This window comes from Equus asinus, chromosome 1 (assembly GCF_041296235.1).
Source record: "Equus asinus isolate D_3611 breed Donkey chromosome 1, EquAss-T2T_v2, whole genome shotgun sequence".
Lineage (NCBI taxonomy): Eukaryota > Metazoa > Chordata > Mammalia > Perissodactyla > Equidae > Equus > Equus asinus.
Genome location: NC_091790.1, coordinates 149967425 through 149993577, shown reverse-complemented (window position 1 = coordinate 149993577; position 26153 = coordinate 149967425). Strand labels below are relative to the sequence as shown.

Sequence of the window (26153 nt, the reverse complement as noted above, 5' to 3'; positions counted from 1 at the left end):
AGGGGACAGGAGGCAGAAACCAGTGATGAAAGAAATTTAAAATGCAGTATTAAACAAAGTCAAAAAGGTTATTTACTCCCAGACATCTCAGAGATTTTAATATCTTAATGTAACTCTCCATGAAGTCCATCTATGGTACACAGGGTTTCTCAAATTCTTTTAACTTCATAATCATTTTTTCTTACAGATGTTGTGGGATTAATGTTCCATATACTTTGGGAAACCTTGTCTTGTGTAGGGCTGGACACTTCAGGCAACAGTACTTGATCTGAAACTACATTGATATCAAAAGCTATGGTTGAAGCTACTGAGAACTTAGTAAGTTCTATTCTAACTGCCCTACATAATATATAGCATGTATCCTTACACTGTATCCTTCAAAAAATCTTATAGTATAGTTTACACCAGTATCCCCAATTTATAGTTAAGGAAAGAAAGGCCAGGAAAATTTAAGTAGCCAGGTAGATGCTACAAAGCTGGTTAACAGACAAATAAAGCAATAAAGACAGAATGTCACCCTGTCCTGGCCAACCGATGGGCCCAAAAGCTTAACCTGGGTACACGGTGGGTTCTCACCTGCACTGCCCCCTGGACTCAACTCAGGCTCTCCTGGAATGCACGGTTCCTTCATAAACTCCCTGTTTCCACATGGCTAATTCCTACCTATTACTTTAAGGTTCATTTTATCCACTTTCCCTGGGATGCTTTCACTGCCAAAAGGCTAAAAATAACCATCCCCATGGTACCTTATTCCTTTCATGGAACTTATAAATTTACTACCTTATACAAACCGCACAGAGAGGCCAGACTCACACAGCCTAAGAAAAAAAAGCTTTTGACTGGTTAACATATCCCTGATAAGAGACAAGTTTATAGCCTATCCACATTTCTACTGCTTTCTCAGGGTAGATTTAGGTAAATACCATAATAATAAATTTGAAATACTGCTTGAAACATTTCGAAGTTTTTTTGGGAATATCATCTCTTTTCTGTCTCAATTGTGAAAGGAGGAAAATAAGTTATCTTTATAAATGAAGAATCTGAGCTTTAAAAAGCTAAGTGCCTCAACAAGAAAATCAATACATCCCAACACTAGCACAGTACTAGCACACAGTAGGTACTTATCTGATGGTTGAGTGAGGCTAACTTAAATTCTGATATTTTTCACACTTTAGCACTCCTCCCACTCTGGGGCACCATCTTCACGCACAGCAGACACTGTTGAGGCCCACCCACATCCCCTGGCCACTACTATTCAAAGGTAAGCCCACAGACTTCCAACTGCCAGCACTTCTACTTCGTTGCCTGAGGGTTTTCTCTGGACTGGCACAGCAGGCTGGAAGCAGCCCTCCACAAAAAGTAATGGTTCTATGGTATAATATCCCAGCTCCCTTGCTTCTCTGGTAGACAGTTCTAAGGGGAACCTTCTACCTTTTCCCCAGAAGAATTAAGCTTGTTGCCCAAAATGGTAGCTGGCTTAATTCACACCCTGTACTGACTGCCTTCCTTATTCCTACTCGTGTGTTCTCTGCCTCCTAAATAAACTACCTCTCAAAACTTTGTCTCAGGGTCTGATTCTGGGAACCCAAACAAGACCCTATAGGATAGGAAAGAATTTCTAATTTTAAAAACCAAAGGTAAAAAAGGGAGGGATTGCTTATAAATAATTAAGTATAATCACATTTTTCAAAGACAAAATACTAACTAGCCACTATTTGCCACTGCATAGTGAAAAATTTCAAACTGGGAGTTAATGTTAGTACATGAATTTTAATTTATGAATTTTCTGACATAAACAGAAAAGACTGTTTTGAAAAGTACAGAAAACACTTTAAAAATCTGTTAGGGAAAGTGCCATTTTAATACCTACTTTAGGCCTTAAATCTAACACCTTCCTCAGGTGCATAGGTTGAGGAAAGCGAAAATTCTCACTTTTTTTATTCTACTCTTTTTGAAACAGCTTTTTAGAGGGTCTCTGTGTGTGTGTGTGTGTGTGTGTGTGTGTGTGTGTGTTGAGAGAGATGGGGGCAGGTTGTATTTTAATGAAGGCATCTAATTACACAGCATTTCATTTCTTAAACAGTCCTCAGACCTCTGGTCTTTAGTAAACCAAATGCAAGCTCTCTCTCCCAGATGCTTACATTTGATGTCACTGAGGATGCCCATTCATTTATTCAAAATTTGCCAAACACTTTCTATGGAGAATTACTAGGATTTAGTTGTATACATAGAGAAATGAAAGACACAAGAGGTATTCCCAAGGAGTCCTCAATCTAGATGAGGAGACAGAAAAATAAACAGATAGTTACTTTTCAGGGTGACAAGGGGGGCCCAGGGTGTTTGGGGGTCACAAAGGAGATGTTCCTACCCTGCACAGGATGAGGGGAGGGAGACGGAAGCAGCAAAGCTGGATTAAGACTCTTGACACAGTGTGCGCTTTAAAACATGGTTCCCCACACCGAGCCCACCATATTTTATTTAAAGTTAAAATAAAAAACTATAAAACATGAACATTTTCGTGTACACTAAAACAAAAAGAACTTCTTTTTAGACTTTCTGATTGCAAAATTTGGATAAGCTCATCAAAGTAAGTCCCTTGTCATGTTGTAGGGTGCTCTTGCTTGGCTCTGGAGAATCTATCTAATCCCACTCTTAAATAACTCAACACTGGTATAGGGAAGGAAGTCCAGAGTAGGTGAGATCTGAACTAAAACGTGAAGGAAAATCAGGAATTCTTTCCATGGGCATAGGGAGTGGAGAGTCGGTAGGACTCATCTGGCAGAATGTGTAAATGGACAACACTGAGCAATCGCATGGAACTCTTAGCGCACTTAGGAGGTCAGCACACCAGCACAAGAAAGAGGGGAAGGTAAGTGATGTGTAAAGCCTGAAATACCAGGAACTGAGACTGGAGAAAAGTCAGATCTGTCTTGTTCTCTTTTTTGAGATATAGTTCACATACCATAAATTCACTCTTTAAAACGGTACAATTCAGGGGGCCGGCCCATGGCTGAAGGGTTGAGATGGTGTGCTCCGCTTCGGTGGCCCAGGGTTTCCCCGGTGTGGATCCTGGGTGCAGACATGGCACCGCTTATCAGGCCACACTGAAGCAGCGTCTCACATGCCACACTAGAAGGACCCATAACTAAAAAGAACATGCAACTATGTACTGGGGGTATTTGGGGAGAAAACGTAGGAAAAAAAAACGAAGATTGGCAACAGCTGCTAGCTCAGGTGCCAATCTTAAAAAAAAAAAACCTGTAGAATTCAGTGATTTTTCAGTAAATTCACAGAGTTGTGCAAGCATCAGCCCTATCTAGTTCCAGAACATTTTCATCACCTGAAAAAAGAAACCCATATCCATTAGCATTCACATCCCATTTCTCCTCCCCTCAGCTGCTGGTGACCACCACTTATTTCTGTCTCTGGATATTTCATATAAATGGAATTACACAATTTGTGACCTTACAAAAGGCCTTACCAGTTTGCCTTTTTTCACTTATCATAAAGTTTTCAAGGTTCATCCATGTTGTAGGACGAATCAGTACTGCGTTCTTTTCTTAGGGCCCAGTAATATTCCATTTTGTGGATATACCACATTTTCTTTATTCATCAGTTGGTAGATATTTGGTTTGTTTCCACTTTTTGGCTATTATAAATAGCTATGAACATTCATGTACACATTTTTGTCTAGAAACATGTTTTCAATCCCCTTGGCATATACTTAGGAGTGGAAGTGCTGTGTAATATGGTAACTCTATGTTTAACTTTTTAAGGAACTGCCAAACTGTTTTCCAATGTGCCTGTATCATTTTATATCCACACCAATGCAAAAGGAGTCTGAAGTCATCTAGAAGGCAGGTAAGCCATTCAAAGTCTTCAGGCTAGATAGAGTCACATTAAAATTTTAATTTTACAAAGGTTACTCTAAAAGTAGTGTAGAGGCTGATTAAGGATTTGATAAGAAAAGAGGCACAGAAGTCTGTCAGGATTCTACCACAAGTAAGCGAGGTGAGACGACAAAATAGTCTAATTAGGATAGTAGTAGTAAGGATGGAGAGGGAGAATTGGGATTGAAAGGGAAAGGGAAGGGGAAGGAAGTGAAAGCACTTTTAGAACAGATTAATTTAAAACTTAAATTACCCAGGAAGATGAGTATCAGAAATTTAAATACCTAAAAGATCAAGTAAGTAATTAAAATAACTAAAACACACACAAGATGTAAGCAATACGGTGGGGACTATAACAAACAAGAAAGAACATGTCTAATCTAAAAGAAGCAGCTATAAATCAACTCCAACTACCTAATGTTATGGAGAATTAGGTGCAGTGTTGTCAGATCTTCTCTTTGGTCAAGAAAAGCCAAAATCTGGATTTCAAGTTAAATACCCTGATTTTTAAATATTGCCAATTAATACAATATTTCTTCAAATTCTGTGCAATATCAACAAAACTGCCCAGGAGCTGCCAGTTTGTGATCTCCCTAACACAAAGTAAAAGGAACAGTGAGCCAAGTCAGCATAAGGATTATGTGCCTCAAATCTTTTCAGTTTCTCAGAGAAGGGCCAGATGGGATTAATTGTATTGTTCTCTTCAGCTGATAGATAATGGACTAGTTCAAATTTTTTTTAATGAAGTCCTTTGAAGAAGTTTAGATCTCTATGATATATGATCACTTGGTCCTTTTAAGCTTACAATTATAAAATATAACTACTAACATATCTTACGAACAAAAAAATTATAGGAACGGTGTATCTGGTTTTGCCTGTGTGTGACAGACCCAAAATGACAGTGGCTTTGACAACATAGAAGTTTCTTCCTTGCTCTCATAAAACTGCAAGCCATTATGGTAACACTGCTTCAAGAAGTCATCATCATTGTCCCAGGCCTTTTTAAAAAATCTTGTTGCTTTGCTGTTCTTAGAGTGCTGGCCTCTTAGAGAATACCACCCACATTCCAGCAAGCAAGTAAGGGAAAGGAGAGAGTACACCCCTGTCCTTTACTGGCCTATCTGGAAGTTGCACGAATCACTTCTGCTTAGAACCTACGGACAGAACTTTACCACAAGGCACAATTCCTAGCTGCAAGGGAAGCTGATAAATGTCATCTTTATTCTGTAGGGGTCTGTCCCCAGCAAAAATTCAGGGTCTAAATGTCTGAGGATGATGGAGAAAAGGGATATTGGGAGACAGCCAGCAATCTCCACCACAGAGTGGTATTCAATTTTTTAAGATTCTGTTCTTAAAATTCTATAAATAATTTATATTTTGGTTCAATTTTCCAAGAGAATATAAATCTCATCTAACCTTTATGTTTAAATATTGGAAACATAGCAATGTAACATTGCCACAATTTTGGCTTCATCATGCTGGTATTTATGAAAGTGCTGAAGAAAGTTAATTTTAATTTGTTCTTACAAAATTATTTTCCTAAGAATTCTAAAGCAACTGTATCTTCTTGCCATGCTTAACAACTAGCTTTCAAAAGACTACATTAAAAACTCAAATTAAAAAAATTTAAAAATCATTGACATATTCCTATAGCATATGGAACTATACCACCTCAAGGATTCTTTTAAATTAACACAGTCAATTGTGCCCTTAATGCCAGAAAACTCTTGAAGAAACAAGATGTATGCACCATAGCAAGATGTACTCCTGAATTTTGATACTTTATTCTCACATTAGTTCACAGTACTCTATTTTATCATTACAATACTAGAGAACACTAAAAATAAAATAGTTCACCAGCATATAGTTCACTACTGCTTGACATGTGAACATTCTAAAGGTCTACCCATGAACTATAAACTCTCCTAAATAAATATAAAAGGGAACACCATTAAAGGTGATACAATTTAGAAGACAGTACTTCATTAGCTGTTTTATGATCATTCACATATACAAATTCAAGAGTGTATTATTTCAAAGCTACTTGGCTTCAATCCTTCTTAAAAAATGGGAACATGGTACTTACCTATGGTAGCATCTTTTATCCACTTAAAAGTGTGTAAATAATTATGTTCAACAAATTTAACTTCTTAGTTTATGACTAGCTTGCCTTGAGAATGGTTTTGAATGGCTAAGGCAATGGTTAAAATCATCAAGTATAATATAGAACATAATTGACTATTAAAACTTAATTTTTGAAAATGTTTACGGTACAAAGTATCCATTATAGAAAGTTTGGAAACTACTGAAAAGTAGAAAGAATATCACAATAAACTGCATTAAATTGAGTATTAAATGCTTAAAGAGTCTCCAAAATTATCTTGACCAACAAGACTTTACACAGAAGAGAAAATGAATGGGGGACACCCACTTCCAACCAAAACAGAGTAACAGGGACAGGAATAGCCCTCCTGCCTGTAAAAATGAAAGTGCTGTACAAAATACATGAAACAACAGTTGTCAATACACCTGATACCAGGCAATGATCCTTGAGAAACAGGAAACACATAAGGTGAACCCTAGGAAATAAGAAACTGATGACATGAGCACTATGGCTGTCCAAGCCTTCAGATCATCGACCTGGGAAGGAAAACCAAGGCAGAGCTCAGCACGATCCCTGAATTGAAGATGTGCATCTGAGAAATCACAGAGGGTCAGAGCAGCTATAAATCTCAGGACAGAGTGCCAGAGGGAGGAGAGCTGAACAGAGAGAGATCTACAGAGATCTGTAGAAACCCCACAGGTATTCAGCAGTGTACTGATCAGCACACTGAGAAAACAACCCACAGCCAGAGAAAGAACCACTTGAAAGGATTAGGAGGAATAGTATGCATCACTCATACAGGGCTAGGAATTGTGCCTGTTCCCAACAGCTAGACTGGAAAACCTTATAATTAAAGGGGTTTGGGGTAGAGTACCCAGAAACTAATCTTAAAAACACAACCTTAAAGAATTAAACTATTTCCAAGTAACTAACTGCATCCCATAAAAAAAATGCTCAAGAAGATTTACAGGGATATAAAAATATCCAACACCCTATAAGATAAAATTCACAATGTCTGGCAGCCATCAAAAATTACCAGGCATGCAAAGAAGTAGGAAAATATAATCCATAACAAGGAGAAAAATCAACCAAACAAAATTGACCAAGATCTAAAAAAGATGTTAGAATTTGCAGACAAAGTTATTAAAACAGTTATTATAAATCTACTCCATATGTTCGAAAAAGTTAAATAGCCACATGGAAGTTTTTTAAACACCCAAATCTAACTTCAAAAAAATTATAATGTATGAGATGAAAAACACACTAAATGTGATCACCAGTAACGAACCTGAAGACATAGCAATAGAAACTATCCAAAATGACAGACACAGAGGGGAAAAAGAAGAATAAAAAAATAAATGGAGCATCAGCGATCCTGATATATATGTAACTGGAGATCCTGAAAGAGAAGAGAGGAGGGAAACCAAAAATATTTAAAGAAATAACGACTAAAATTTTTTCATATTTGATGGACATTATAAACCCACAGGTCCAAGAAGCTCAGTGAACCCAAAGCACAAGACACATGAAGGTAGCTATACCAAGACACATCATAATCAAATTGTTCAAAACCAGTGAAAAAGGGAAACTCTTTAAGGACATGTTATATTGAGAGAGGAATAAAAATAAGGATGACAGCAGATTTCTCATAAAAAACAATGCAAGTGAGAAAACGGTGGAGAAACATCTTTAAAGTATTACAAGAAAAAAACTGTCAATCTAGAATTCCATACCCAACAAAAATCTTATAAAATGAAGGTGAATAATGATGTTCTCAGACATACAAAAGCTGAAAAAATTCATCACCAGCAGACCTGTGCTGCAAGACATGTTAGAGGAGGCCCTTCAGGCAGAAGAAAGAAGATACCAGATGGATGGAAATGGTAGGAAAAGCATGAAAGGAAATGAAAGAATGAAAGGAATGAAGAGCTTTTCTGGGCAAGATGGTGGGAGGCGAAGTTGCAATGGCTGTGGGGCAGCCGCATCTTTCTCGCCAGGGTCTGGCCAACTTGGATGTTACCAAGTTGACTCCTCTCTCTCACAAAGTTATCAGCAGACAAGCCACAATTAACATAGGTACAATTGGTCATGTTGCTCATGGAAAATCTACAGTTGTAAAAGCTATTTCTGGAGTTCACACTGTCAGGTTCAAAAATGAACGGGAAAGAAATACTACAATCAAGCTTGGATATGTGAATGCCAAGATTTATAAACTTAATGATGCAAGTTCTCCTCGGCCAGAATGCTACAGATCCTGTGGAAGCAGTACACCTGATGAATTTCCTTCAGACATTCCAGGGACCAGAGGGAACTTTAGACTTGTCAGACATGTTTCCTTTGTTGACTGTCCTGGCCATGATATTTTGATGGCTATTATGCTGAATGGTGCAACAGTGATGGATGCAGCTCTTTGGTTGATAGCTGGTAATGAATCTTGTCCTCAACCTCAGACTTCTGAACACCTGGCTGCCATAGAAATTATGAAGCTGAAACATATTTTGATTCTACAGAATAAAATTGATTTGGTAAAAGAAAGTCAGGCTAAAGAACAGTATGAACAGATCCTTGCATTTGTACAAGGTACAGTAGCAGAAGCAGCTCCTATTATTCCAATTTCTGTACAGCTGAAATATAATATTGAAGTTGTCTGTGAGTATATTGCAAAGAAAATTCCAGTACCTCTAAGAGACTTTATGTCAGAACCCCAACTTATTGTTATTAGGTACTTTGCTGTCCACAAACCTGGCTGTGAGGTTGATGACCTTAAAGGTGGTAGGGCTGGTGGTAGTATTTTAAAAGGAGTTTAAAGGTGGGCCAGGAGATAGAAGTCAGACCTGATATTGTTTCCAAAGATAGTGAAGGAAAACTCATGTGTAAACCAATCTTTTCCAAAATTGTATCACTTTTTGCAGAACATAATGATCTTCAGTATGCTGCTCCACGGGGTCTTATTGGAGTTGGAACAAAAAGTGACCCCACTTTGTGCCGAGCTGATAGGATGGTGGGGCAGGTACTTGGTGCAGTTGGAGCTTTACCAGAGATCTTCACAGAATTGGAAATTTCCTATTTCCTACTTAGACGGCTCCTTGGTGTACGGACAGAGGAAGACAAAAAAGCAGCAAAGGTGCGAAAGCTGTCTAAGAATGAAGTGCTTATGGTGAACACAGGATCCTTGTCAACAGAAGGAAGAGTGAGTGCAGTTAAGGCTGACTTGGGTAAAATGGTTCTCACTAATCCTGAATGCACGGAAGTAGGAGAAAAAATTGCCCTCAGCCAAAGAGTTGAGAAACACTGGTGTTTAATTGGTTGGGGTCAGATAAGAAGAGGAGTAACCATCAAGGCAACAGTAGCTGATGACTGAAGAATACCAGTTAGTAACACATTTGGACAAAGTCCACATTTCTCTTAATAAAGTGAGGGTGTAATATTTCATAGCTCATTGTCTTAACAGAAACTACAAGGTTATTCTCATTTTTTGGTGATGAAAATTTTACCTCTATTACTAAAATAAATAATGGGGTCTACAATAACTGTCAAAATCAGCATATTGATGGATTTAAACCACATTTTAGCAGAAACTGATCACTGCTAAACAGTGTCAAATTTGTACATCAGTTCAGGTTTGAAATGAAAGTGCTGTTACAACCACCTTTGCTGTAGTACACCTAGCACTGAACCTGTTTGAAATAAAATTTTTCTTCTTAAAAAAAAAAAGGAATGAAGAGCACTGAAAATTGCAACTACATGAGTAAAACAAAAGATCTGTTTTTATCATGTAAATCTCTTTAAAAGATTATCTTTTGTTTAAGCAAAAATAATAATAATGTAATGTTGGGTTTACAAACTATGTAAGAAAAACAGAATAGGATATGAAATAAATTTTAATGTGTTTTTAATAGTTACTTGAAAATTATAAATTCACACAAGAGTATTTCAGATCTGCTATTCTACAGAAATTAAAACTGTAGCCATTATTCTGAAATGCCACTCCATTTGGCCTACACTTTCTCATTTAGCTTGGGTAGCCTTAGCATTATACTTTTGAAAATATAATTTAAGTTGAATTTGCTACATTCGTTTTCATAGAGAAAAAGTAATAAGCAACTCCAAAAGAATGTTCTTGTTAGTAAGCAAGTTAACTCACAAGGTATGGCAGTAGCTTTTGCTGAACTTTATGAATAAAAGCAAACAACTGGTGTTTCACTACAATGCTAAACTCATCAAATATTTATTTTAATGTAGGTAACTTCTAAAAATTGGGTCAAACAGATAAGCAGGAGATTTTAAAATGTATTTATAGCACAGAAGAAAGTTCCCTTCCTCACTCCCCCAACCTGCCTAAAATGAAAAGAATGCCTAATACATATCATTAGGGATTTTTAGGAGACTGTTTATCAAGAAGGTTTGGGGGAGAAGAGAACAAAGCAGTACTAGCTTCTCACCATTAAGAGGCAGATGAAAGTAATCATGAGACCAAAGACAACTGGTGATTCATGAGTGCAAAATTCTATATATTGCTACTGAGTTCTTCTCCTATTTCATCAAATCTATTCAAAAGCATATCCGCAAGTTCTCTCAATGAGTAGCCCTGTGCTGGAATGAAAGTGGAAATTAATAAATACGGAGGAGTTGCATCTTTTCAGTAGTGAGGGAAAAGTAGATTCCAAGATGAAAATCTAGTATAGACAAAACTGCCTTGGAGAAGGGGTTAACTCAGCCATAAAGTATAGTTTAGAGCCTTTTCTGTGGATAGCCCTGAAGAGAAATTCTGATTCAAACTCAAGTGTGGGAACTACCACACTAGACAAAGAATTAACAAAAGGCAAGTCTCCCTGCCGAAGTCTGTGCGTTCAAATTCTGCCATATAAGACAACCATTAAATCTCCAGCAGGAGAGAATGAGTGCAAAATTCTAAGGTGTTCCTGCTTGTCAGCAGAGTTTATTTCCATTTATTTGAGTATTCAGTCTCTATAACCATTACATATTACTAGATTCAGCATTCTTGAAAGAATTAAAGGAGACAATTATATATAAATATACCCAATACTGAGGCTCAATAAACACATGATGGATTTTAATCTAAGTCTTGCTCTGAAAGTGCCATAAGTTGCATAAAAGACCATGGCCACTTATAGGAAGCAATTTCTGCCTTTCTAAATGGAAAAATCTTGTTGTATTGATTTCATGCATTTTGACACCAGCTGTGAAACTTGTTCTGGTAGCATTACGTCTCACATAAGAATTGAGTTATATGTTTAAATGCACATTATGCTCCTTCATCCTTCTCCTGTACCAAAAAGGGCAAAAGGACAAGAAAAGCAAAGAAATGAACAGAAGAGAAGGAATATTCAAAGACATTTTTAACAATACAGTAAATTTGAAATCTGTTCAGAATATCAGCGGGGCCGGCCCGGTGACGCAGCAGCTAAGTGCGCACGTTCCGCTTCGGTGGCCGAGGGTTCACCGGTTCGGATCCTGGGTGCGAACATAGTATGGCTTGGCAAGCCATGATGTGGTAGGCATCCCACATATAAAGTAGAGGAAGATGGGCACGGATGTGAGCTCAGGGCCAGCCTTCCTCAGCAAAAAGATGAGGATAGGCAGCAGCTAGCTCAGGGCTAATCTTCCTCAAAAAAAAAAAAAAAAAAGAATATCAGCAGACATTAGTACATGAAATACAGTCTAGCATAGCATAAACACCATTTTACACAATGATGATAATGATGATGCTGATATAGATAATCCTAGTTTAAATGACTCGTTAGGAAAGAAAAGGATTAAAACAGTGGAACCAGCAAACACAAGAAAACGTTGGCCATTAAAAAAAAAACGTGTACGTAAAACTTATCTGGAAAAGTGGTCAGTGTCAGGCCTCTAGACTAATAAGGAAATGATGAAAAACCAAATCAGATGGTGGGATGAGTGAAGATGCAACGCTGTTGGTCATTCAAGAAAAGAAGGAAACCAATTTGATGGAACATATTGTTCTGTGTTTAAAGTGATATAACTCACTTTATCAACCCAGTAACAACAATATCCAATTACAACAAAAAAATGTAGTAGTGTTGTAGATGTGGGCAAATGAGTTTGAGATTGGAGGCATTATATTGGGACCTGGGCTGCCTACTAGCCACATGACACTATTTTATAATCAAAATTAAACAAAAGTAAATTCAGGCTCTCGGCCCGACTACCTACATTTCAAGTGCTCAAAGGTCACTTGTGCCTAGTGACTATGGTAATGAAGAACATGATCTATAATATTTCCATCATCGCAGAAAATTCTGTTGGGCAGCATTGATCTATACAACTGTTGGGAGCGCTTTGTATATGAAAGATGAGATCTAAAAGAAGACACACACATAGACACAAAGCCAATAACTCATCCATTCCTTCTTACAGACATTTACTGAGCATTTTTCATGTCAGAGTTGCTGTGCTAGGCATTTGGAGTCCACAGATTAAAACAAAATAGTCCCTGCCCTCAAGGAGCTCACGGAGAAGTAGGAAATAATGACATATAAACAGTCAGTTGATCAGCAAACACTCATTGGACATCAACTCTCAGAAATGCACTCAGTGCTGTGGGAAAAAAAACAGTAAGCAAGTTCTCTCTGCCTTCAAGTGGCTTACAATCTAGATAATGATGAAGAAGGAAGAATAAGATGCAAACTGTTTTAAGTGGTGATTGATATTTGGGACTATGTACTTCAAACTGAGATCCACGAGTTGGATGTGGAATTTTCCTCATTTTGGGTTTTTGCTGGTATGATAATCTAAAAACTCAATAAATATAAATGTATTCTAATTAAATTCTGAATAAGCTTCTTAAAACTAAATAGAACCACCAAATTTTCATTCCAGTGTTTATTGTTGGTGTTCTCAACCACGTGTGCACCAGGTGAAGGCCAAAAAACATACAGTTTGATAAATAAAGTCTGATTAGGAAAGATGTGAGGATGAACTGAGTTGATGCAGAACACACAGTAGCACAGGCCTCCCAAAGCGCCTGCATGATAAGTCATCATCACGTTGAGAGTGAAGGTGGTGCATGCATCCTCTCTTTGTGTAGTTTCCGCGCAATCTGTTCTCCATTCCTGCAATCTTTGGATAGGGCTTTAAGATTTGATTTAGAATTCAATAACTTCACAATGCTAATCACATCTTTAAGAGAACAAGGAGACATTACCGAGCGCTCAGGTGACACGTCATTAAAATTGACATTTGAAGATTATTTACTGGTAGAGTTTTCGTCATACATGAAGTCTGATTACCCTGAACCAGCAAGCAAAGCCTTCAAGTTAATATTGGGGCTTTTTTAATCTACTTTTTAAAAGGACACTTTCTGCATTTATATTCATATAAAACATAGAAACAGATTAAATAAGAACAGGATCTGAAGCTAGCTCCTTATACGCTTAAACCTAACACTGGCAATGTCATTTCAGCAATACAATACCATTTGTCACATAATTTAATGTTGTTCCCTGTAATTTCATCAGTTTTGTTGTTCACATTTAATATTTGCTCATTGGTTTTGGTCTTCTAATTTGCAAAATCTACGAGTCAAAGTATTTGCATTTTATTTTACGTTTCTACATACTTAAGTAAAATGTTTAATAAGAATAACTTAGGTTCATACTGCATAGAGCAGTAGTCTTAGCTAAATCAGACAATCTTCTTGCAGCATTTTACTTGGAGAGGGTGCCCATTAGAAAGCCAAGCCGTCTCTTCCCTCCTTTCCATCTAGGCAAAGGAGGGCACAGATCTCTAGTGGGCCACAGAGGAACTGCAGAGAGAACATATATAATAAATTCCATATATTAAATATACTCCTATATTTCAAAAGTATAAACATGCTGAATTGGGCAATAAAATGTCAATTCCTTTAAAGTTTTACTCATATAGTAGACTTTTTTTTATTATGGATTTTTCTCAATCAATTAATACTAAAATTCAACTAGTAAGAGTGTGTGATCCACTGCCATAGTCCTAAATGACTGTAGGAATTCAGAAAAGAACAAGATCATGATGAGCTGCAGAAGTCAGAGGAAGCATCGCCAAAGAGGAGGGACATAAGTTGGGCCTCGAGGAAAAGGAGAGCAGAGAAGGTGCAGCTTCCTAATGGGCATACTCTCCAAACAAAACCTGAGAGGAGTAAAGTCTGAGTTTAGCTAAGTGATGGCCACTGATAGTTCGGAAGGTAGCAGGTTCTGAAACTGCACTGAGAATGCTAGGCTGAAAGAAACCTGTGCTATTTAGTGTACTTTCAATTGCAAGGGGCAGAAACTCAATTTATGGATGACTTCTTGCTCACATAATGTAACCCCAGAAGAATCTGGTAGAATGGCCTCAAGAATGACTGGATGCAGGAAGTGAAAAACTGAAATGCTGTTACTGTTTGTTCCTAAACCCCCTCTCCACCTGCCACCCCTGCCACACACATGCACATTCACACCTTGACTTTTCTTTACATGTCAGGCTGGTTGTTCATTATCTAAAATGTAAGCCACTTGCTAGCTTCAAGCTTAGTGCTTACATCCTTAAAGTCATACAGCAGGGAATGGCAAGAGTTAAAAATATAAAGGTAATAAAGACAGGCTAGGTCCAGACTATGAGAGAATCTGTGTGCCATGCTGAAGAGTTTGGGCACTTAGAGTCAAATCTGGCCTAAGCTAAGTCAGAAAATCTAAAACTCACATGAAGAAATAAAGTTATTTCAAGATTTCCCAAGCTGTAGCTTGCTCTGGATTAGATTATTGTAGCTGACCCTAATCAGGATGAGGGTGGCTCACTGTTGCCCTCTGAGAACAGCGGGACAGCCACAGTTGAGTGGTCCATGGGTATGCACCTGACCTAACACAATCCAATCAGAATAATACTTTGGGGTATTCATTTAAAATGCTTACATTCTGATACCCAGGGAAATCTTAAAGTCTTCCTCATACCATGCTGGGCTGCAGGGTACAACTCAGTAAAATTAACAGAATACAGATGAGTCCCACACTGAGCTTGTATTTTACAGTAGAGCAGCAAGGGGATCTAGGCCAACGATTCTGATCAATGGAACTGGATCCATTTAAAGAAGAGATTTAAGTACATAAAACAGAAAGAAAAAAAGTAGAATATCTATGAATAGAATTCAGAGACACCGCAGAGTAGAAAGGGGGACTGAGTAATAGAAGAACAAAGGAGGAATGTCTCAATAGACTTTTCAAGTAGATCAAAACAGTGCCATCTACTGAAAAGGCTATAGAAAGAACCCTAAGGCCAAAGAGGCAATAAGAATTCATAACGCTTCCTGATTGAATTTAACAGGAGAAATCTACATATAGGAGAGAAAGGAGACACAGAGCTTTTGATTTTAGCCAAAATGATAAGTAGAAATAAAAATACACAGCCTCGGCTCCACATTCTTACTTTTAGATCAAAGAAAGACCTATAATCTGTACTTCCTGCTGGGAAAATAAAAGAAGGCATGATACAGCACACTCTCTCACTCCTCTCTTTAACCCTCATCTTCCAGGATCCAGTTCTCTGAAGATGAATGAAGAAACCAAAGAGCAATTATAGTGCTAACTTTCCCTTCAATGGGAAAAACAAGCTTTTCCCCTGGAAACGTCACTTACTGCTTGTGCATATGGGAAGTGTACTATAGGACTACGGGCCTTGACATCAGACCTAGATTCAAATCCCAATGGCACCTCTAGCTGAATGACCCTTAGCAAGGTATTTAACCTTTCAAAGTCTCCACTTCCTTGGAGGTAAGAGGGGAGACGGAACTAGGGAAATTTGAATTCAGTTGCCAGAGAGGAAATGCAGATTAGATAAAATCATTCCTGCAAAGTGCTTGGAGCAGGGGCTGTGCTCAATACACCCTCGTGCCCCTACACAACACGCCACAGTCATTGGACTACAGACGTACAGCAGATCTGAGATGGTCTCTAGCTCTGTTCCCGCCTACAGGATAAGGAGAGGCCATGCTGCGGACCTCCAACTCACAGTGCTGGCTCCCTGCAAGGATTGGTGGCACCAGTCCCTTAAAAATCTTTCCCATGTAAAATATATTAGGGACTAATTAAGTCAATTCCTAAACTAACATATGTGCTAGTGATTTATCTTTTAAAGTCTTCTACTTCTTTCTTACCACCACCATTCCTAAATGGGGCCTCACTACCACCATTCTCCTAAATCCTCGGAGAGTTTTCTTTCTAAGGAGTTAGTTGCATGACTCCAGCTACTCTCCAATTCAATCCCATTTCCAGATGGTCATCATGCCTATACTGGTCAAAAACTTCAACATTTATTACACAATAATTTGCTCATATTTTTTTCTCCTTCCCTTCAGCAGTGGATACTTATGTATCCACTGACGTGACCATGAGCAACTGAACCCCATTATTATACAGTGTATGGAGAATCCTCTCTCTTTTGATAGAACCCACCTTCCACTATAGAAGGTTATGTGCCAACAGTGACAGCAATGCTATCTCACAAAATCAGCTCTGCAGAGTGATTGTGAGCAGTTTCTGATTGAGTGGCTTCTAAGCCAGGTCTGCTGACTATCCCAGAGATTCTACAAGCTAGCAATGTGGTGGACACATTCTAAGGTGACCTTCAATGATTCATGCCTGTATAACTCTCTTTCCTTAAATTTGGATACAACATACAACTTGCTTCTAACCAACAGAATAAGGCAAAGGTGACAGATGTCACTCCCTTGATTAGATTATATGACAAAGGTGATGTTATATCACTCCCATATGTTACACAAGACTGTCTTATCATCCTGGAGCAAAGCTTTGAAACGCAAGCTGCCATGTTATAAGAGTGACTGTGAGAGGGTCACATGGCAAAGAACAGCAAGCAGCCTTTAAGAGCTATGAGTGGCCTCTGACTGACAGCCAGCAAGAAAATGGGAGACCTCAGTCCTCCAATCACAAGGAGACAAATTCTACCAAAACCCAAGGGAGCTTGGAGGCAGATCTTTCCTCAGTTGAGCCTCTAAGACTGCAGCCTGCTCAACACCTGATGAGATTCCTGAGCACAGGACCTACTTGAGCCATGTGTGGACCCCTGAGCAATGAAACTGAGATAACAAATGTGTATCAAGCTGCTTAATTTGTGATAAGGTGTTACAAAGCAATAGAAAACAAATACAATCAATATCCTCTAACATTTACTTAATGCTTAAGTTAACTAAAGTTAGTTTTGATGACTTGCTCACAAATATCTTAAGCGATATCTGAGTAATCGAAATCCTATCCTTCTTTCAGTGGCCATTTCAAATTCCACTCATCACTATTCTATTCAAACTAGACTAGTCCACACCCATCTCCTTATTACAGATTCTGTAGAAATGGGAAGAAAGTACCATTTCCAGCAACCTAACTCTTCTCAGTCTCACCAGAAGCATGCTATTCCCTCTGGCAGAGCAAAGAATATAAAGAATGGGAGTTTTCCTCTCTTTGGTGCTCTAAACAGAATTCATTAACGCAAATATCCAACCACAATTGATTAGTCACTTTTTTTTTTAGTATTTCACATTTAAAATGATTTGGATGAGCTCCTATATACCATCCATCAGGGAAAAGGACAGTAAAAAGTATATATATTAACTTAATAAAGTAGACAGCTCCTGGTACCATCTGCTTATTCAAAACTGCTGAAAGTATTTTCATCAAATACATGCGAGCTTGCATAAGATTAAATATTTCTATTTTCTATGAAATTACAATGCTTTCTTCTGGGTAATGTATTCCACTCTTGAATCAAACAATACAATATCAGAAGTCTATCACCTTGGCTGGTACAAATCATGTGGGCAATTGCCCTGAAAAATTCTGGTGATATCTGAAGAAGAGAGGATTTGAAAGGATAAAAAAAAATCGTAAGAGTATCTTCTCTCTTCTCTAGAGAAGAAAAAGATGCTACCCTTTTTTTTTTTAAGTCTGATTTATCCAGATACGAGGTCTACATGGACAGAAATGACTAGAAAATTCCATAAACCCTCTGCTCACTTTGATTTCTATAAGTTCAGGCAAAGAAGCAGAGCTAATAAGAGAAGGTGGATGTCCTAACACCCAGAACAACATGATCCCTAATCGATATTGGGGGGCTCTAGAGTGGGCAGTCTGTTACTGTCCTCTGTCAATACTCTCTCTTCTCAAAAATCATGTTCTGAGTTCTCTCACCAGTGAGCCTGATAATCCTAAAGCTTGACAACTGTGCTAATAAACTTCAAAGCACCTTTGACCAATAAAAGGGCAGCATGCAACTGATAAGGTGGGGCCAGTGGGGGCAGAGGGATGTGCAAAGATGATACCTCTCAGAGGTGTGCATATTTGTTTAGCACTAGCTATTGGAGTCACGGTTCTCCCCCCATCAGAAGGCAACTGTAAGGGCTCATTCCCTTATGGCTATGGTGACTGATATAAAATCTGACCTGCACAACAAAGTTAAGCACTTTAAAAGGCTAGGAATGTATAAATGTACGAAAATGTCATAACATAGCCACGGGAGCAGCTTGCTGTTGTGCGTACGATACAGGAAATATAGATGTTATCCTCAACTTCACACTGATTAACTAGTGTGTGACTTTGGATCTGTCAGTGTACCTGCTGGCTCCTTCCAAAAATGAGAACGATGTCTTCTGACCTGTCACTCAAATGTTTTGAAGAATCACCAGGAAAGGTAAAAGTTATAAGAAGCAGCTAGGAAACAACTGTACATATCTGCGGATGTGTGCAATAAAAATTAAGTATGACGTCTTTAATGAAAGGAAAAAGCTTCAAACAATAAAAGCCCCCATCAACTTAAACATTAATATGTTACATTTTAAAACAAACAAAAAAACCCATTGAAGCAAAAATAAAAAGCCACATTTGGATGTAATAACAAAAAATGTCCATAACTACAATATTTCACTAATGAGAAGGTACAGATGCTACATACAGAAGGATTTCACGATGTCCATATGTTTCTCAAATGACTCTCCTTGTTAGCTATTTCTTCATATCTCTATTTAAGAACAACCTACACCTTCCCCACTGAATGGGTATAAATTATAGTATAATATGTTATAATATTTAAACAAATTCAAAATAGAAGAAATTCTAAAAAAAGACCCTAAAATTAATATTAATACAAAAATGAATTATGTGTATAAAGTAGTTAATTAAACAGGTTATCTGGTCAGTTGGCTTTATGATTTAAAACCCAAATATATCCCAAATATAACCCACATAAATAATAAGTAACTATTTATATATAGTGGCAGTAACTTCAGAGAGCAATTCTGCTATAATAATGCACATAATAATGGTCATAAAATAATCATAAAAGTCGGTGACAATATATAAAATTACCTTTTTAATTTCAGAAAAATCATCCTTATTTTTACAGAAGATGACAGTTTAATATGCCAAACACTCTCTAGCCAGAGTGACTAGACTATGACTTTCCAATAAAGTCCGGCCCAATAGGCTGAATTGCAGAGGAAGAGAAACAGGAAGACTGAGGTGGGGGAAAAAAAACCCTCCCTCCTAACCATAAACTGGTACTTAACATAAAACTCTTAACTTCCTTCTGCACACACAACCTTATATGCATCTAACCATGTCCATTCAGTGGTGAGATGGTCAGTTCAGGAGTAGAGCTGGGAAAGCATCTCCCCCTCTAGCTGACAGCCTGATATCAAAGGTCACACTCAGGATTCCCACTCTACATGCACCTGTTTGTGACTGAAACATATATGAAAACATTCGGTTTCTCCCACACAGAAAATGACATATTCCAAGAAAACGCTTCTCCTCTTGAGATTTCCCTCATTCAAACAAAATGGACGAAAATAAATTACAAGAAAGTTTTACAACAGACTAAATTACTTCTCCTTTTGAAGATACAATATTCTTATTAAGCATTTTAAACACGAATGTTTTCCAGAAGGCTTGTCAATGATTTGGTGTTTGGGTAATTAAATTAGTCCAAAATGGAACAGTGGTTTAAAAGGAAAAGGAGAACTAATTATCTGTGATAAAAGCAAATATATTAAACAACAAATTTTCAGTCACATAACTTCCATAATAAACGTCCGGAGTACCACAGAGTAGTTCAAAAGATATCCTTTCCAAACATGATATTTTAATTGTCTTCATTTACTAACTGCAACTTATTCTGTGCTGTTAGTAAGTAAAGGATTAAAAAGATTTCTAGAGCATCAGAAAATAACATCCAGACCTTTTCAAATATCAAAAGGTTTTCTTTCCAAATAATTTATTTTTTCCTTAATATAGATCCTCTATGTACTTACTCCCTTTTCCTAGATTTCAATAACGCTTGCAAGATTTGAAAACACTGATTGTACTCCAAATACTTGCAATTCCTAAGTCTTACCCTTTATGAGAAATCTCAGCACACCAAGAGTATTTCGTTGTATAAGCATTGTTATACCCTTTGGGAAGAAAAAAATTAACTCTTCAATTTCTTTTCCAATTGAAGTTAAACTTTTTAAGCCCTTTTTATCCCACTTACACATTTTGCAATACACAGACACACACAACATACATGTATAATGGAATATATGTAGATATTCCATATGCACAGATTTCAAAATGCTATAGTTACTTAATCTACAAGTTCCTTTTAGGAGATTACACACACCTCCCTGGCAGGGAAAACAAACGCAACAGATCTGCCTGAAATTAGAGCATAGGAGACTCACTAGAGAATTTCCAATTCCATATCACACGAACCGCGTCCTCAGCTCCCGCCGCAGGCCACCTCTCCCTGACAACCGCGCCTCGGCTCTGGAGGGCAGCTCGGTCCTGGTCGATCACACCACGGACGCACAGGCCTCTGACACGAGCACCTCTCACTGCGGACAAGTGGGCGACGGCTTCAAAGCCAAACGCCCGCCGCCTGCTAGGCGCTCAGGGAACGCCCCCGTCCTCTCCTCCCTCAAATCCCCACTGTGACACCCTCGGGTGGCGATTAATTAACCAGTTTACCTTAATTAGCTTAGGATTCATCAATCTCCTTCCACTAGCCAAGGAACTGCTTCATCTCCCATCCCCCAGGCTCCGGAACTTTTCTTAAAACCCAGTATTCGGACAGATAGATTTGGAATTGAAGTCTCCCACGAAACGTCAAAGGTACCCCCACTAGGCATTGCTCCCCTCAAGCAACACGTTGGCAGTATAACTTTTCATTCATAACTCGGCTCCAACATAAACTGGGTGTGTGCGTGAGGAGGAAGGGGTCATGCCACCGACCCCTCGCCTCAGCTTGTCTAGCAAATGTCAGGGTCTGCACCAACCAGATCACCTGGCACCGAACTTCTGACAATGGTCCCCGTAAAGCCACCCGCTGGCTTGCGAGACGCAAGGCAAGCGGTGCCGGGGTCCGGACCGGGATGCTGTTAACCTGGGGAACCCGGGCAGGGAATTCAGCGATACATCCGGAGAAGCTTGGCCCCCAATTCCCAGAGCTTTCCCCGAGCACGAGCCAGGGACCGGGCTGTGGTGCCACTCACCTCCGCCCGCTCCTGCTGAGGCTGTCGCGCCCTCCTTCGCCCCGCGCCGGCTACCCCCTAACTTCTCCCCCTTCTCCAAACAGCCATCTTCCGAGGAGGAGAAGAGAACGGCGAGGCAGCAGCCAAGGGGGGACTGAAAGTTGACTGGGGGACCACGGTTGCTGGGCCAGCAGGGACTTGGCGTCGGCGGCGGGCGCCGGAGGAGGAGACCAGGCGAGGGCGGCGGGCGCGCCGGGCTGACTCGGGGTGCGCTGCGCGAGGTGCGGGACGCGCCGCCGCCGCGGCCGCCGCGCGGGGGGAGCTCGGGAGGGCGGCAGCGCTCGGCTGCGAGCTGCGCCGGTGGCGGCGCGCGGAGGATTTGCTAAAAATAGCCACTCTTGGGAGGAGTGTGGGGGGCGGAGGGGGGCGATGGCGGGGGGGGGGGGAGGCCGAGAGGCCAGCCCGGAGCCCCGGCGTGGCGGAGCCTGGGCGGGGCCGGGTGGGAAGGGAGGCAGCACCGGTGGCGGGAGCTGGGCCCAGGCGCTGGAGACCTGAGGCCCGAGAGGCGCGGGCCGGGGGGCGAGGGGTGCGGGGACCCCTAGGCGCGGGGAACGACGCGCGGAGGCAGGAGGACAGAGCCACCTTGGGTGGAGCGGAGGAGAGCTCCGGGCTGGACCGGCGACCCTCCCAGGGGAAGGGCCGGGCGCCCGAGACTCTTGGGGGTCCTGAGGCGGAGCACGCCCACGCGGGCGCCCCTGCTTCCCGCGCCCGGCGCCTCAGCAGCCCGCGGCCGGGCCGGGCCCCGGTGGGCAAGGAGCCAGGGAGTCGGGCCGTTCAGGTGCGCGCAGCGCAGCCCCCGCTGGTTCCCGGCTCCCTCCGCGACTTCTGCAGAGAAACGAGCGTTGTGGGGCGATGCCTGGAGCGGCCCCGCTTATGCTTGGAGCTTAAAGAACCATTCAAGGGAATTTTAAAAGAAAATGCTATATTTGGAGTTTTTTTCAAAGACCAAATGGGAAACGCAAGGAAATATGGTGACTACCATGAGAAACATGAATTAGGTTTGGCACATTTTAAGGGTGAACAGAGAGAACCATCCGCTCTGAATCCAGCCCTAATAGAAGGGAAGCAGGCTGAGAAGGTCCGAGAAGTGACGAGGTGATCCCCTTCAGTAGTTAGCATTTTTACTTTGTGAACTTTTGTTATTTACTGCTGTAACTTAGTCTATACTAGTAACACTAATACCTATAGAATCCTTTATAAAGAGTAGAACACTGAAGATTGGAAAAAAGTGTAATCCTAAACATACTTGTCTAATGCAATATTTGATCACTCGAAAAGGCTAATTTTTATGGTGTATATAATTTGACCCTGTAACAAATTAAAGCTAGTGTCTCTACATGTGCATTTATGTTTTCCTCTACGTCAGCTAAAGCACAACTGACGCATATATTATAGGGATGGAAAGAACAGGAGAGACCTAACGCAGTGCCCTCGTTTTCGGCGGAGGGGAATGAGGATCCTGAGGAATAAAGTGAATTGCCCAAAGTAGTTAGCATAGGGTTCAGATTAAACCCTAGGATTAAAACCAAAGTGTGAAAGGCACGAGACCAGGATAATTTAGAGAAAGCAGTACGGTGCCTGTAATTTAATTTAAAATAGTTCAGCATTCAGAATGAAGGCTTGTGGTGGTTAGATTTAATACTCACTTTACTCTAATCAGGAATTCCCACTATAGGGCTGGTCAGCTGGCTTTACATTAAAAAAGTTGCACTCCTATGGCTGTTGGTGGTGGAACTTCAGCTAGCTTAACTTTGCCTATGCTTTCTGTAAAGTAGCATGATGAATCTTACAAATGGGTTCTCAGTGGTGAAATCTGTCGTGTTGACAAATCTGTTGGAGATACTCCTGATTGCATATGAAGTAGGCATAAGCAGATAGAAACATCTAATGACCTTTGACCCTTTACCTTCCAAAACAGATGCCCTTCTGAAATGATCAAATATCCGGCCTTTTTTTTTTTTAGATGATGTTTCTGTTTGACTCAAAGGGAAACAGTTTTCCCTTTATTGTTTCTCAAGAAAACCTTTCATGTAAAGTGTAGTGGAAGCACAAAAAGGGACCAATTGCTGGGATCTCACTAGATGTTTGTGTGATAAAGGTGTACGTGACAGAATTTGAACTGAAACTTGTTTTCTCCGTTTAGGGAGGCAGTACAGGGAGTAGCTAACCTTCGCTTATCTCTAACTGTTTGTGTCTACATCTAGGTCATTTTACAACAGGGAGCTGCCTTCCTCATCATTCTCTTCAATATTTGAATGCCGACTTTGAGCAAGGCACTGTCTGTTTGCTACTGGAGATTGAAATATTTTAAGATATGGTTTACTAGAAAAGATTAAAGTTTCTCTTAAAGCTCTTGGTGGAGCTCCCAGAGCTCTCTGTTCAAACCTATATTTATAACATTTATGACACTGTATTGTAATTTTTTCTGATTTTCTCTCCTCAGCTGAGCTCTGGGAGGACAGAGATAGCTCATTCACGTTTTTTGTAGTTTTTTTTAATAGGCTATTTTTAGACCAGTTTTAGATGTACAGAGAAATTGAGAAGACAGTAGACAGTTCCCATATATTCCCCCTCATACACACACAATTTCCCCTCTTATTAACATCTCACGTTAGTGTTGTACATTTGTTACAATTAGTGAACTAACACTGATATATTATTATTAAACAAAGTCCATAGTTTATTCAGATTTCTGTAGTGTTTAGCTAGTGTCCCTTTTCTGTGTCAGGATCCCTTCTAGGAATCCCACATTATGTTTAATGGTCATGTCTCCTTCGGCTCCTCTTGGCTGTGACAGTTTCTCAGACTTTCCTTGCTTTTGATGACCATGACAGTTTTGAAGAGTAGTGATCAGGTATATTGTAGGATGCTCCTCTATTGGAATTCATCTGCCATTTTGCTCATAATGAGACTGGGATCACGGGTTTTGGGAGGAAGATTAGAGGTAAAGTGCCATTTTCAGCACATCATATCAAGGGTACATATTAGCAATGTGATTTATCACTGTTGATGTTCACCTGGCTGAAATAGTGTTTGCCAGGTTTTTCCACTGTATATTTCCTCTTTTTCTGCCCCTTTCCATACTATAGTCTTTGAAAGGAAGTCACTATACGGAGCCCCCACTTAAGGAGTGGGGAGTTAGTCCTGCCTCCTTTAGGGCAAAGTATCTACATAATTTATTTGGAATTCTTGCGTCCTCATTCATACTTTTTCTCCGGGGATCAATATAGTGCCCTCATATAGTAGGCTTTTATGGATTGCAAGATTAGGTTTAAACAGAATTTTTCCCTCTAAGAAAACTGATAATATGCTCTGCGTTTTTTGCAGAAAAAATAATGCCTCATGCTAAATGTCCTTTTTTTTTTAAATGTTAGTCATAGAGGGGAAGATACTTGAGGTGTTTGTGGTGGTGGTGATGATAGATATTTTGGAGTTTTCTTTATGGGGAGTAGTACTGGGTAAATTTTATTGTTGTTTGAAATGTTTGTGGCCCTCCCTAGGGGGACCAGACCTCCCACTCCACTGATACCCAGCTTAGCGATATGACTTAACTTTGGCTAATGAATTGTTAGCACTGAATTGTTAGAATTAAAGTGATGTGTGCCACTTTCAAGCAAAATCTTTACCAGCCTTCCTGTGGTTCCTCCATTTCTCCTTGCAGTCAGCCACTAGACTAGCAGTTTTCCAGGTGAGGAGAGCCCCTTCCAGAAATGAAGACCACACAGAGCCCTCTGCCAAATCATGGAGGACATAAACATGAACAAGAAACAAACCACTGAGATTTGGGAGTTTGTTGTTACCACACCTTCGTCTAACCTATCCAGTCTGATTGCAAAGTCCTTTCTGAGTTCCTAAAAGTGGACCACCAAGTGCTGAGCTTGATTCAGTTCCCAGCTGTGATCACCTTTGGGATACAGTCTTTTAGGACCTGTTTGTGCTTGGTTATGGCACAAGTATGTTTAAAAATCATTTTCCATTATGTTTAAAAATAAACACTGTTTTTTTGAGTGAAAAATCCCATCTTTTAGTTATGACACTATCAACAAAATTAACTGAACACCCACTGCATGCAGAACACTGTAGCAGATACTATAAATTTTTTCTGAATATTAATTTTAGGGTGATGCCATTTAAAAACTAAAGATATAATATTTAGAAGTAATAGATAAAGAAATTTAGCTAGAGTAATGTACTACCAGAGGTGGATTTTACCATGAAGCTAATGAAACTAAGGTTTCAGGGAACTTCATTTGCATAGGTGCCTTCTAAGGCCATCTATTCATAATTTAGTATTATTTTACTCAAAAGGGCCCCAGATATGTATAAGTTTCAGAGCCTGAAACCTGGCTCTTTCCTTGTATACTACCAAATATGAAAGGATGAAAGCGAAGGCTTTATAACAGTTTATAAACAGACTGTTTTATAACAGTCCTGAGAATAACAGGCAACAGTCCCAAAATCTGTGCATCTGACCTTCCAGAAAGGGTTCATGCAAGGTGGCACTGAAGGTTGAGTTCCCTAATCAGATTACAACTGAGTCAGAATGTGCTTCTTTAATAAGAGGGGAGGATATATTCAACATCAGCGG

The 26153-nt window shown here is 39.7% G+C and overlaps 2 protein-coding genes and 1 long non-coding RNA gene across 9 annotated transcripts in view; 2 read left to right on the top strand and 1 right to left on the bottom strand.

Annotated features, from left to right (window-relative positions):
* HDAC9 (histone deacetylase 9) overlaps positions 1-21840 on the bottom strand; it is an 866113-nt gene extending 844273 nt beyond the window's left edge. Inside the window, exon 1 of one of the 5 annotated variants that reach the window (XM_070509860.1) lies at positions 21527-21840. The gene's annotated coding sequence lies outside the window, so the exon portion shown is untranslated. Of the gene's footprint in view, positions 1-20716; positions 20842-21526 lie in introns of those variants that run through there. The other 4 variants (XM_070509723.1, XM_070509733.1, XM_070509828.1 and 1 more) reach the window with 4 other exon arrangements.
* LOC106824359 (eukaryotic translation initiation factor 2 subunit 3, Y-linked-like) lies at positions 7938-9355 on the top strand. The gene is given in 2 exon segments (XM_044766277.2): positions 7938-8793; positions 8796-9355. Coding segments are annotated over 2 exon segments (1416 nt in total).
* Positions 21650-26153, top strand: part of LOC139045308 (uncharacterized) — an 88864-nt gene continuing 84360 nt past the window's right edge. For all 3 annotated transcript variants that reach the window (XR_011503391.1, XR_011503390.1, XR_011503389.1), the window contains exon 1: positions 21650-21786. This is a non-coding gene — a long non-coding RNA (uncharacterized lncRNA). The remainder of the gene's footprint in view (positions 21787-26153) is intronic.